The sequence below is a fragment of the Octopus bimaculoides genome, chromosome 5 (genome assembly GCF_001194135.2).
Source record: "Octopus bimaculoides isolate UCB-OBI-ISO-001 chromosome 5, ASM119413v2, whole genome shotgun sequence".
Taxonomy (NCBI): domain Eukaryota; kingdom Metazoa; phylum Mollusca; class Cephalopoda; order Octopoda; family Octopodidae; genus Octopus; species Octopus bimaculoides.
Genome location: NC_068985.1, coordinates 18,331,043 through 18,345,154, shown reverse-complemented (window position 1 = coordinate 18,345,154; position 14,112 = coordinate 18,331,043). Strand labels below are relative to the sequence as shown.

Sequence of the window (14,112 nt, the reverse complement as noted above, 5' to 3'; positions counted from 1 at the left end):
TGTTTGCTACAATGAATGAATTCCGTCTTTTTATGTATGGATAATGTTATCTCTTTTCATTACGCCATAAAGACCAATATTATGTAATAGAAATATCTTTTATTCAAAAGAATACATGACAATTAGAATCTAAAACATATTATCGATGTAATATTATTTATTGTAAAATGTTACACATTTGTTTAATACAGATACTTAGATATATAACGTTCCTGAAATCATTTCATAATATATGTAATGCATAAAGAAAAAAAAATGAAAAGGAAAAATAAGAAAAGGAAGAACTAAAACGACCATATAAGCTAGAATTTAGGAAACTTGAGTTTGGAAAAGTTTTAAAAATTTTAGAGTTCAATAACTTCTATGCATGCTGTTCATAATCTGTTCAGAATGTTTTTTTAATAGAGGAATATTGGGAAACTGGCTCTCAAATGCTTCCAATTTACATAGCACATATGGTATATGTGAGGTTTTTAGACACTTTAGCTCTGCAATCTAAATTCCATATAATATTGCAAATAATTTTTTTTTTTGCTTTTAAGCTTCCTAATGTATTCTGACAAAGTTGTTTCTTTATATTTAATTGGGTTACAGAATGAATGAATATGTTGCAAGCACTGGTTCTTGAATGAATTAGCTGTTAGATCTGCTTAAGATTTTATTGTATTGTTAGTCATAACAGAAGACCATACATGGTTTTCTTAGGTTTGATGAAAAAATAATTACAGTTTTTTTGTTATTTTAAACTTTTATGCTTATTTAGGAATAAACTTATAAAAAGCCTTGTGAATGGATTTAATAGGCAAAAACTGAAAGAAATCTGTTGTGTGTGTGTACATGTGCATGTGTATCTGTGTACTTGTTTACATTTGCTCTCTCATTTACACGTCTCCAAAAATCACGAGCTACAAGCAGTTACATTGTTTTCTTGTGAAAAATCATTTGCTGGCTTTAAACTTCAAAGACATGAAATAAGAAACTTGAAAAAAAAAAAGAAGGTTAAAGAAGAAGAAAATAACAGGAAGGGTATCTAGCTGTAAAATAATGCCCCAATAACATATTCATGTAATTCATGTTAACACGGAAAAACAGACATGGAAACAAATGACATTAACTTTGTGCAACTATATTGAAGTGCAAATTACAATCTATTGATTTATACTAATTGTTTTGCTTTCACTCTTTATTCTTGTGTAGCCTGTTAAATTAAAGATAGAAGGAAAGCAAAGTCAATCAATATTTTTTTTGTGATTTCCAAATTACTGTTCAACAAAGCCACCCTTATCCCCATTGATGGCCCCACTGTAACAATTGAAGGCAAAGCAGATCAAGTGGGTTCCACCCATGCACCCTACACCTGTAACAGTAATCTATGACAAATCCTTCTTACCCTGGGTTGCTGGTCTCTCTGCTGACTCCCCACATATTGTAGTAGGGGGTTCAAAATGGGAGAACTAAGGGACCATATGTTAGGGGTCACATGACCATGCAAGCTCTCTGCCAGCTTCTCCTTTGGTCATGAGGACCATGTGGCAGAGAGCAGAGTCCTGTTGGAACAGACTCCTCCTTCATCTGAGCTTAACTACCTGTGATGGCATTGATCCTGTAATTAATTACTGTAATGGTATTGACCCTGTGAGAAGTAACGAGGCAGCTTGACTTGGCTCTTATTGTTCATAAGAGAAGCAAGGCATGATGGATTTTTCAGGGTTCTTGAACTTGTTTTGCAAGTGCTTCAGCCAAATCCTATGGTTCTCAGTGGTTTTGAATTGTCCTCTCCTCATCATATGCTTGACATTTCTTCCTATTATATTCAGTATCTACTGAAAATGTGTTTTCTCACAGGAGAGTTGTAATCCTAGTTGCTCTTTCTTGTTCTGTTCTTATATATGACATAATGCATTTGAAATCTATCATGAGGAAAACATTTTTATTTTTCATTCCAAAGAAGAAGCTTTCTTAGCATAAAAGATTAGTTACAGCATCAGCTTGAATTTGAAATGAGGAATTAGTGTTTGGTAAAAATGTACTGGTATGTGAGGAATTTCAGAGAAAAAATAGTTTTTTTGGAAGATGTAAAATTTTTGTGTGCTGTTTAGTATGCCTGATGAGTGTATAAAAGCAGAATTAATACATGAGACTTTATCACTTTCTGTATGTTCTACTAAAGATTAAGGAATTCTTATTGCCTATCAAGGAATCATTAGAAATTAATGAGCTAGAAAGGAGTTTGGGAAGGAAAAACTGTGAGCAGAAGCTGTAGAAAGACAAAAATAATAACCAGTTTTGATGAAAGATAAAAATTACCAGATATGACGAGAATTTATGTATCACTCTGTTTAGCTAGCTGTTTAACTAATTACTCATTATGCTACAAATATGTATAAGTAGATGTTTTCAGTATTATTAGTTTTTTCTATGCTAGCATATTTTATGCCTTTTCATTTTTCTATTCTTATATTGATATAAATATTTTTAGAATATGTCCAATTATTTCAATCCATAATTTTCTTAGTTTGCCTATTCTATGACTATTAACTTCAAATCAGTGTTTGAATCATTGCAGATATCCCTTATATGGCATCTTCTGATAGCTTGTTTTTCTCAGTGCATTAATATGTATATGTATTTACTTATATATGTTTTTCTTGTGTATGTGTATTTTCATGTGTGTATGTGTAAGTGTGGCATGTAACATCAATATTGTTGGATGAAAAAAGAAGCTGCAAGATGGGGATAAAGAATGCATGAAGCAGAATTAGGTCAAGGAAATTAGGATGCAGTAGATGATGTTAGGTTTAATTTTCAGCAGGGAAAATTATTTCATAAATCCAAGATGATAAAGATGGGGATGATTGCATGATACATATGGATATATATGTTGTGTGTGTGTGTGTGCAGTTATGCATGTGAAGAGTGAATAAAAATAACATCATTGGCAATATTATTGTTGAAGGAGGCAGCATTGAAGTTTCTTAATATTACTGTTTAATACCGATGAGTTCTTTGGTCTGCTTACAGAAAATGATGGTGTGTAACATGTGTGCTTTGTCTTTTGTTGCAGGTTAAAACACGACTAAATGTTGTTGTTTTTTTTTTCACAGCATTTAAAGTATGTCATAATGAAAGTCATTTCTGGCTATTGAAATCTCTTTACAGGCAGTGTAAAGAGAAGACTTTGTAATATAGTATAGTATTATAGGTAATAACAGATGCTGTGAACTGGGATAAATGTATTTCAGATCAATAGAAGAATGTATGGTCTCTGACTATAACAGTAGAGAGACACAAGAAACATCTGACTCCTTTGCAAATCAACACATTAAGCAATTGTAATACTGTTGCAGCTTGGAATATTAACAAAGTGTGTCCAGCACATTATCAAAATGTACTTCAAGCATTGTTGGTACTATGGCAGCTTGCCTTTGTTGTGAAGAGGAAATATGTGAAAATTTGTTCATTTAGTTGTTTTTGTGTCCATTTTTCTTTGTTAGCATGGGTTAGACAAACATTATTATTGAGGCATTGTTTTATAGTTGGATGCCCTTCCTGTTGCTAACCTTCACCTCTTTTTCAAGGGATCTCTTATTCTACATGTTTTTGATGGTGCAAGACCAGTGGACAATTTGTCAACAGGAAAGATGACAACATCACCCATTCTAGCTTGTTATTTTCATAGAAGTGCAGGCATAAACAAACACAGATATACACTCATGCATGAACATATCTATACATTTCTAGTCAATACTATATATTTAGACTTATGTAAACACTTTGTCTTCAGATGGACAAAGAAAGAGAAAGTAAAAAAAAAAAAGGGAAGAAAGGAGCAGCAGTCAAAAACCTAGGTACTGAGAGGAAAGTAAACTTAATCAATAGAACAAAGAAGTTTTAATAAATACATGGGAAACCTGTTGTGGAATAATGTAATAAATAGTTTCTTATGATTACCTAAGATGCATACTTTCAGATGTGTTTTTATTGAAAAATAATAGAACGTGCTGAAAAGTAGTGGCTAGGGTTGTATGTGCTAGAAGTTAATCAGTCTCAAGTAATTTGGCTATGACTACTAAAAGAGAGAAAAAAGAAAGAAAGGAAAACAGGCCTGTATACTTGGTCTGTATAACTGGACATGCTGTGTGCTTACATTTAATCTATGTGACTATTCAGGATGTGTGACCACACATAGTTTGTGTGGCCAATTGCAGGCCAATTGCAGTGAGTCTGAAAAAAAGAATATATAGTGGGAATTTTATATATCTTATAAAAAAGGAAGAAGAGATATAAGATTCCTTGTATTGTAGTTTTGCAAGCTTGACATAGTTACTGAGTCACGTGACTCAACTAAATGGTCATGTGAGCCATACTATTTAAAGAGGTTAGCATTTTGATATGAGAGCTGAATTTAGTTATTGAATAGAGCCTCAAGAAGCAAGAGACTTCATAAGACTGCAGCATTTCTTAAATGACTATGCCACAATAAGACTACAAAGAAGGGATTGAACTAATATATAGCAGACTTATATTGAGTTCTCAACACATTAAAGGCATCTGTGCTGGTGACACAAAAGGCATCTATGCCAGCGAGACATAAAGGACAACCATGCTGGTGACATGTAAAGATCACCTGTGCCAGTGATACATAAAAGGCACCCATACCAGTAACATGTAAAAAGCACCCAGTACATTCTGTAAAGTGGTTGGTGTTAGGAAGGACATCCTGCTGTAGAACCAAGCCACAACAGACAGCTGGAGCTTGGTAGCTTATTTTTGTATTAAAGAAGAAATAGTTGAGAGTATGTTAAGTATTCTGGAATGATCTGAAAGATGGAAAATCCTGTTTCAAAATGTCACTGAAAATAAAACTTGGTCTGATACAAGAAACAAACCACAATTAGAAGAATACTGGCACTAATGTTCCAAATACACTCCTGCAAAGAAACCATTTTTTTTTAGCAATGCAAAATGTATTGTGTACAGTGCTGTCTAGTAGGAAAATGTTACCAACCATCTTTGACTACAATGCTGAAACTCAGTTACAAAATATAAGAGTAGACTGACTATCTGAAATTTAAGTTAGGCTGCAATCAACTTATAATCTGCATTTGGTGTCATGTAAATTTCTTTTCTTCTTAAGGTGAAGAAACATATTAGAACTTTGTATGCTAGGAGGTGTCACTTTATTGATTATATCTGTGTATGTTTGTGTGTATTTATGTATTCACACACACACACACACACACACACACCATTGTAACAGTGCCAAGACAGAAGAGTAGATTCCATGCAACTTAAACAACAACAATAATTATCACATAATGCTAGTTTCTCCCTCATCATCTCTCTCTTCCTCTCTTTAGCCCCCTCCTCTTTGATTCTCTATTGTTATATGTTTTTTTCTCTCAGTACTCCCAATCTATCAATAAGCACAAGCGCTTTTCAAGGAAGAATCCTTTTTGAAACATTAGTTTGCTCTTTTTTCTCATGGCATAAAATTTTCTTCACTATTTTATACTTTTTATTATATTTACTATTTGCCACTGCAGACCAGCACCAATTTCTTTGGATTTTACTATTTCACATTAGCAGACCTTACAATATCTACAATGTTGACTAGGGTTAAGTTTATATGCATCAAGCCAATGATGTTAAGGAAAACAGGAATTTATAAATATCTGAAATGGTGTTTAACAACAACGTATGGGAAATTAAATTACCTAAACATGGAATCAAATCATTTGCGGTCTCAGCTTGTAGAAGAATCGCTTCTCTTTTTTTTTTTTTTTTTCAGTGCTTTAGTTCATATTTTCATATCTGTGCAGATTGATTGAATAACATTTAGATGAACAGCAGAAATACTTCAAAGGAAAACAAACTAGAAATTATTCTTGTGATTTATTGAAAAATATGCAATGATTGAAGTGATAAATAAAACATTTAATGTTATTGTATTGAGAATGTTTTTTTGTTTTTCTCTTCGCCACAGGTTTAAATTCGCCGTGATTCTTGGTAAACGCCAGTTCCCCAGTATGGAGTGCAACAGTAAGAAGGATGGTAAGAAAGAGGCAGCCGATCTGACATTGCGCATTCTCATTGCTGAAGGACAGTATCAGTTAGAGAACACCGTCTCAGTAAGTATTGTACCGAAAAATGTTGTGTTCATATTACAGTTTGTAAAAGATAACATTTATTCATTGACATGCAAAAGATAACATTTATTCATTGACAATTTTATTTACAAAAAACATATTGATTTTAGAACACTGGCCAAATGTGTTTAAAACTGGCTTCATCCTACATTTGTTTAAGCTAATTTCTGTTGTTATTAATTAGAAATAGAAAAACAAGAAAAAACATGGGGTTTTTGTTTCAATAAATTTTACATATAGTAATTTTACGTATTTTCATTGCTTGCAATTTTAACTAAAAAAATCTAATAGAACTTGCTACATGTGATAATAGGATTTTTGTTATGCAAAAAATCTTGATATATGTTTTAAGAATCATTAGATAATGTACCTATTTTGTGTCAACTATTTAACTAATTTCATGATTTAACCCTTTGCCTGTCCAAAGCATTTTCATAGGTTTGGCCTAAATGTCCATGCTTGTTTTTAGACTTTTAGCCCTTTTACTTTCTGTATTACTATTTGCCACTGTTCTGAGTAGTATAAAACTTTACTTCCATAAGTCTCAAGTTACTCTGCTTGTTGAAAGAAATTGGGAATGTGTATCATATATGATACATAGACAACAGGGAGATGTGATACACAGGACAGGCAAAGGATTAAGGCTTCATATTTCAAAAGTTATCTAAATTAAAAACTATCTAAGATTTCTATTGTAAGGTTAACCAATTTGGAGTCAAAAATAACAGACAAATCAGCTTATTATGACAAAATAATTACATTTGACATTTGGATGTAATTTCTTTTTGGTCAGAGGTCCTTACTAATTGAAATCTAAGAAGTATTTTATCTTTTACAAACCCCAGAGTCAAAGTACAACTTTTTAAAAATCATTTAACTTGACAATTATATGAACCTGCTAATCCAGCTTTGGTTTATATTTATTCTCCCACTGCCAGTGGGACATGAAACTTCCTTAATTGCAACCATCAGTTATTGATCAGGCATGATGTATGTATCATCACGCTGTTATCCTTACTATGTCTGTATATTGTGAGGTCATACTTTCTTAGTCTTTCTCAATACCTACACACTCTTCAGCAGACTACTTCAGTTACAACTTACAAAATATTGCTTCTTTGATTAGACTGACAGGAAATTGGTTGAGTAGTTCAAAGGCTTATTGTTTTGATATCTATTTTGCAAAATTTGGCTTCATACTTTTATCTCTACTGAGTCAATAACACATTAACCAGTTGCAGTTGCCTACTAACTGAAATTGAGATACAACTGATGCACTAAATGTGTCTGTTGTTCTCTGTCATTTATTCAGGCACATATGTGCTTCAGATCTGCAGTCTCATTCAGCAACTTAACGTTTACAGTGGTTGTTCCTGTCATCAGATTGCAGCCACTGTCTTGAACTGTTTAGTTGAACAAATCGACCCCAGGATTTATTTTGAAGTCTGGTACTTGTTTTATCTTTCTCTTTTTGCTGGACTGTTAAGTTCTGAGGATATAAATAAACTAAAACAAGTTGTTAAGCAGTGGAGAAGCAAATGCACACACACACACACACAGAGTGGACTTCCACACAATTTCTGCTTACCAAATTCACTCACAATGCCCAGGGCTTTAGTAGAAGATACTTGCCCAAGGTGCCATGCAGTGGGATTGAACCCAAAACCATGTGGTTGCAAAAGAAAGTTTCTTAACCTCACAGCCATAAATTACTTTGTAAATCTTTATTTTCTATTTTTAATTCTTATTTTATTTATTTTTTTAAATCTATTTTTACTCTATAGGCATTGAAAACAATTCCACCTGCAGAAATGACACATTTCGATAAAATGGCTGCCTTGAGTCACCAGGCATTTAACAATATTGCCTTGCAAATCCCCGAGAACCTTGCTGGGAGAAAAGTAATCGCCGCTTTGGTGATGAAGCGATCACCAACGGATACGGGAATTGTTATCAGTGTTGGAACTGGTGAGTAAAGAACAAGTTCATATCAAGGTTTTAAGTTATTGACCCCTTTTAACCTTCTTTAGTAATAATAACTTGAATAATACTATTAAATTATCAATTCCAAATGATACTTAATATTGTTTAAGTAATTTGATCTCTAATTGATCCCTTCCTTTAACAGTTATTGCTAAAAAAGATCACAGTGATCAATAATTTATACTGCAATTGTCTTTTAACATATAATTTATAACTCTTGTGCTTTTGTTTTTTTTACCTTTATGGTCTGAATATTTACAACATTTGCATAAATTCAACATTAATTTTGTCTTAGTGATAGCAGTAATATCTTAAATTAGCTGAAACATGATAATTTGTTTAAATAGTTTTAATTATATTATTTAGAATTAATTACTGGTGAAACTTTGCCATTAATGTGAATCACCTCAGTTAATATTCCAATTATCTGCCAAAAGGACATTAAACATGCAAATTGGCCTATATTATTTTGTGATTAATATCAGTGGGTTTGTAAGGAGTGGTGTTAGGGGTAGTTAATGAAAGTGCACAGTTGACCAAACTTGAAGTAGAGTTGAAATATTCATATACAGCTGTTCCTTCTTTGTCTGTAAGTGTGTACAGGGCTGCTTTTATCTCCAGTGTTATCTTTGGCCTGGTTTCTACAGCTAGATGCCCTTCCTAATGCCAACCACTTTACAGAGTGTACTGGATACTTTTCTCATTCCACTGGCACTAGTGAGGTTGCCATGTAACTTGCAAGACAAAAAACAGCTGGGGAACTCTGTGTGTATGTGACCAATGATGAAGATCCAATGTAAGTTGAGATGGTAATCCAATGATACCTATAGTGTAAGATAATCCAAGAATTAAAGTGATCCAAAGTATTGGTTGAATAAATATGGAAGATCCATGCAAGCATATGATAAAGCAAAGCAATTACAAATAATAAAAAAACAACTGCAAAAGTCCAAGAGGCTCAAAGAAGGAGAAAAACCCTATAGAATAAAAATATGTTTCTGGCATAGTCCTTTCTTGGATAGTAGAGGAAAGCCCAGAAGAGGCTGGGAAAAGAAAGAAGAGAGGAAAGGAGATTAAAAGAGACCCAGGAAAAATCAGTTAAGTGTGTGTGTGTGTGTGTAATGTTTATATTTCTATAGACATGTTTTATAGTTCATTAAAGCAATAAGTATTGTTGTGAAAAATTCGCATCAGCTTATCTTATTGTGACCTATGGTATAGCAGTAGTCAGTCGAATGCATTGAAGTATCCTAAAAGTCTTTAATTAAGATTATGTTGTAAGTTGCTCTTTATAGCAATTATCTGTGCGAGGTGCAATATGACAGTTGAGCATGTTACTTCTATCTTGCCATGCAATATATTTGTGTGTGTAGCAAAAAAAAACAAAAAAAAACGACCAGGTGGTGCCCATTTGGAAAAGATGGATCTGGTTGGTGTATAGAAATCTTACTACAATAAATGTAGTTGGCAACATAGAACAGAATTTAGTTTAGCTTTGGCAATCAGCATTACAGTTATTTTGATGTGTCTGTGTATTTTGTGTTTGCTTGTTCAAGTTATAAATGAAAAACTATTACACCTTTAGGTAACCGCTGTTTAACCGGTGATCATTTGAGTTTGGAAGGCAACAGTGTCAATGACTCTCATGCTGAAATAATCACACGCCGAGGTTTTCTGAGGTAAGTTTTTCCCATCAGATTTAAGATTTAGTTTTGCTTTGTTAACTCTTTTATATTATTATTATTATTATTATTTAAGGTGGTGAGTCAGCAGAAATTTTAGCACACCAGGCGAAATGCTTAGCGGTATTTTGTCTGTCCTTCCATTCTGAGTTCAAATTCCACTGAGGTTGACTTTGCCTTTCATCCTTCCAGGGTTGATGTAATCAACTAGTCCCCTCCCCCCAAATTTCAGACCTTGTGCCTTTAGTAAAAAGAATTATTATTATTATCATCATCATCATCATCGTCATTAGTTTCGTTTTTGTAAAATTATTAGTGTTCATTATTTATTTGAATGTATATCTTGACTCACAAATCCTGTAATTTATGCATTGAGTTATGTTGTGCATGTCATCATCTCGAATGAAGATTGAAAGAAGACAGGTTCTCTGTTAATCATTTTAAGGAAAGATATATACCCTGTAGTTGTCCTTTTATACATTTTATTTATCAAAATAATACAAAAGAATACTGATTAATGTAGTGCCCTAGCATGGCCGCAGTCTAATGACTGAAACAAGTAAAAGATAAACGTTATTAGTTGTTTTCAAAAAGATTTTATCAAGATTCCAGTTATTTTGACTACAACCTACCAACAGCAGGTGAACAAATTAGCTTAATGATATTAAACAACTTTCTGAATCTTATTGTAAAGAATAACCATGTCACTGAGAAAGTGCTTTCCCAAAATGTAAACAAAAGCAAATAGCTTTGATTTCAGAATGTAACAATTGAAATATTTTCATTATTTTTTTAATATAAAAAATATATGCATGTCTGAAAACATTTAATGGAAGAATTTTTCATTTTCTGTAATATTCTATAAAAGTATTGATTCTTCAATATTTTTGATATTCACCATACTTGGCACAGTATTTCATTCACAGTGTTCTCTAGCTTAAAGCATTACCTGAAACTTTGGCTCGTACAACATTATAGAAGATAATGGACACAGGAAAATTCAAGGAATAACAATAGATTATCCATAAAACCTATACAACAAAGTTTTGCCAAGGCTGAACAAAACATATAAAAAAAGCCAAGTCTATATTTTTACTATGCCATTAATTTAGCACAAGCCAATAAATCATGTCAGCAACAACTATGTTTGTGGCATTGTTCCAACCCGGGAAAGATACAACAAATAGAAAATGGAGTGTTTGCAGTATCTCAATATATTTCACTGCACCTCATAGTACAGGGTAGTGCATTTGGGAGCTTCAGTATTCCTTTGCATCAAAATATGAAATGAATATCAGAATTTGGGAAATTTATAATTTCAACTTTGAAATGGTTGAATTTTATTCATATATATATACATTCGTTTTAATAGCACAAAATAATTCAAACTGAACAATATGACCTTGCAACTGCTAGAGAGTAAATCAGAATTCTTACATTATAGCAGAATAGCATTTAGGAATATCTTTCTGTAATCAAAAGACTAGAAACAGACTTGTGAATCCACTTAATTGAACTTGGAAAAATAATGAATTTTGAGGGTGTGCATGGGCACGTCTTCACCATTGTCTCTCTCCCCTCAACTCTCTCTCACATTTCAGCTGGGATAACCATGTATTTCCTCTACAACAAGACACCTATTTCTGTCCATCTATCATAGTTTAACTACTCATCATCTGCTACAAAGCTACCTCCCTCAATACCATTACTCCTCTTAGTTGAGGGGGTCTTTGCCTTCCAAGTTATATGGTAACCTTGCCAGTGCTGGTCCATATAAAAAGTACCCAGTACGCTCTGTAAAGTGGTTGGCATTAGAAGGGCCATCCAGCCATAGAAACCATGCCAAAGCTGACAGTTAAGTTTGGCATAGTCCTTTGGCTTGCTAGCTCCTGCCAAACTATCCAACCCATGCTAGTATTGGAAAATGGACATTAACAGATGATGATGATGACAAGTACTACTGCAGCTGCAGATTTGGTGTCTACATTCTGCATCACAAACTCTTTTCTTTGGAGACATTTTCTCTAAAACAAAAGGAAGTAAATTGTAAATAAATAAAAATGTAATAGCTTTTCCTAGAAAGCTTATCTGTTTTGAGATACTTATATACTTAATCACTTGCTTAATGTAAATTAGCTTATAAGATATTGATATATCTGTATTATAAATCAGTATTGATATATTAGTATTTGAATTATATTGTGTGACAGGTGAAGAAAATATAAGACCTTTTAAGAAATTAATAAAGAGCTGTCTGTTCATGAGAAGTGGTATGTTTGTATGTTTGAGTTTTATTTGGAATATGACTATAATAAACTAAATTCAAACAGATAGTTAAAATGGAAATAATTCCCATAGAAATATTGGTGGCAAAATGTTTCTGATAATATTATGCAAAACTATTATTTTATTTTCTGCAGATATCTATACAGACACTTACTGGAGTATGATGCAGAAGTACCCAATGATCTCTTCGAGAAAGGTGAACGTAGTATATGCCGGATTAAAACCAATATAACATTCCATTTATATATATCTACTGCTCCTTGTGGAGATGGAGCTCTTTTTTCACCCAGGTAATAATTTTTTAAAACAATTGCATTTTATGTTTATGAAATATGCATGAATACTGAAAAGGAGAATTGAAAATTGCTTTCTACACATAGATTATTGTAAGGTAGTAAATTTACACAGCATATACTAGGTCCATGCTGAAAATATTATATTCATAACAAGTTAGCTACAGATAAAATACTTCAGTTTTCTGTTTAGTTTTTTTTTCCAGTGAAGATCACTTTGTATTATTAGGTTATAAAGAATGGATAGTAAACTCCATATAAAAAATGGCAAGCTATATGGTAACCTTGCCAGTGCTGGTCCATATAAAAAGTCCATATAATTGATTTCATAAAACATTTTAAAAGATCTTTGCCTTCTTATGTTAAGTTTCCAACCAGGATTTCTTGTAGCTAATCTTGTTTCTTAAGGCAGAAATATATTTTAAAATGGAATCTGTTGTTTCAAAAGAATTTAAAATGAAGTGTTAAGTTATAAGGCAGTCCTGTTTGCTGAAGCATAAATCTCTTTCTAATAGTTGTGAACCATTTAGGTTCTGCTCAAACTTTTATAGCATTTTTTATCATAAAAATAATAACCTGTGCCAGTGACATGTAAAAGGCACCCACTACACTTTCTGGAGTGGTTGGCATTAGGAAGGGGATCCAGCCATAGAAAACAAACCACCAAAATCAGACTGGAACCTGGTACAGCTCTCCAGCTTACCAGTTCCGGTCAAACTATCTAATCCATTGTCAGCATGGAAAGCAGATGCTAAATGATGATGATTCCTTTCTACATCAAAATTATTCCTTCCTTTTTCTAACAATTCTATTTATCCCAATTTTAATATATATTGTCTTCTCAATTTCCATTCTGTAGACTAGTTTTTAAGATGAGAAGCTTGACAAAAAGAAATTTCAGTTTCTTATCCTAATTATGTTACTAATATGCTTTAACATATCTCTATGCTACATGTTGATTAATGTGTGACAATTATTATTAGAGGCAATGGGCCTCATGGAGGCAATTACAAGTGACTGAGACCTTTGGAGATATGCTGTGCTTGAGAAGACTCATCAAGCCAAGTGAAATCGTCGTTGTGGCTGAATGCCAGTGTCACATAACTGGCACCTGTGCCAGTGACACATAAAAGCACGCTTGCTGGTGGCATGTAAGAATCACCAATTACACTCTTGGAGTGGTTGTCATTAAGAAGGGCATTCAGCCATAGAAACCATGCCAAACCAGACTGGAACTTGGTGCAGCTCTCTGGCTTACCAGTTTCCAATCAAACCATCTAACCCATGCCAGCATGAAAAGCAGACACTAAATGATGATGGTGATTTATTTATTCCTAATTTACAGAGATACTGACTCAAGTAATGCAAAAATGGAGGAGGAAAACAAGCATATTCATAATCCAACTTTTTCAAGCAGTGTACAAGGATTGCTGCGAACAAAAGTGGAAGGAGGTTCGTACACTTTTATTGTATTTATTTGTTGTTGTGTGTCATTTGCAGGTAAAAATATCTTTTGGTAATATTTTTGTCTCCACAGATATTGATTAATAGTGTTTTTCTGAAGGTGTTGAGTTACATGAGTTGTTACAGATGTCAGGATTCCTTTCATCTTTTATATCATTATTGGTTTTTAAAATAACTCCTCTGAATATATTTATGTGTGAAAACATGTATGCCTGTCTATATGTGTGTGTGTGTGTGTGTGTGTGTGTGTGTATA

At 33.0% G+C, this 14,112-nt stretch overlaps 1 protein-coding gene across 3 annotated transcripts in view; it reads left to right on the top strand.

The window, feature by feature from the left end:
- LOC106871755 (double-stranded RNA-specific adenosine deaminase) overlaps positions 1-14,112 on the top strand; it is a 79,446-nt gene that overhangs the window by 49,162 nt on the left and 16,172 nt on the right. For all 3 annotated transcript variants that reach the window (XM_014918389.2, XM_052968168.1, XM_014918390.2), the window contains 5 exons: positions 5,987-6,131; positions 7,934-8,117; positions 9,718-9,811; positions 12,235-12,390; positions 13,739-13,845. In XM_014918389.2, the coding sequence (XP_014773875.1) occupies positions 5,987-6,131; positions 7,934-8,117; positions 9,718-9,811; positions 12,235-12,390; positions 13,739-13,845 (686 nt within the window). The remainder of the gene's footprint in view (positions 1-5,986; positions 6,132-7,933; positions 8,118-9,717; positions 9,812-12,234; positions 12,391-13,738; positions 13,846-14,112) is intronic.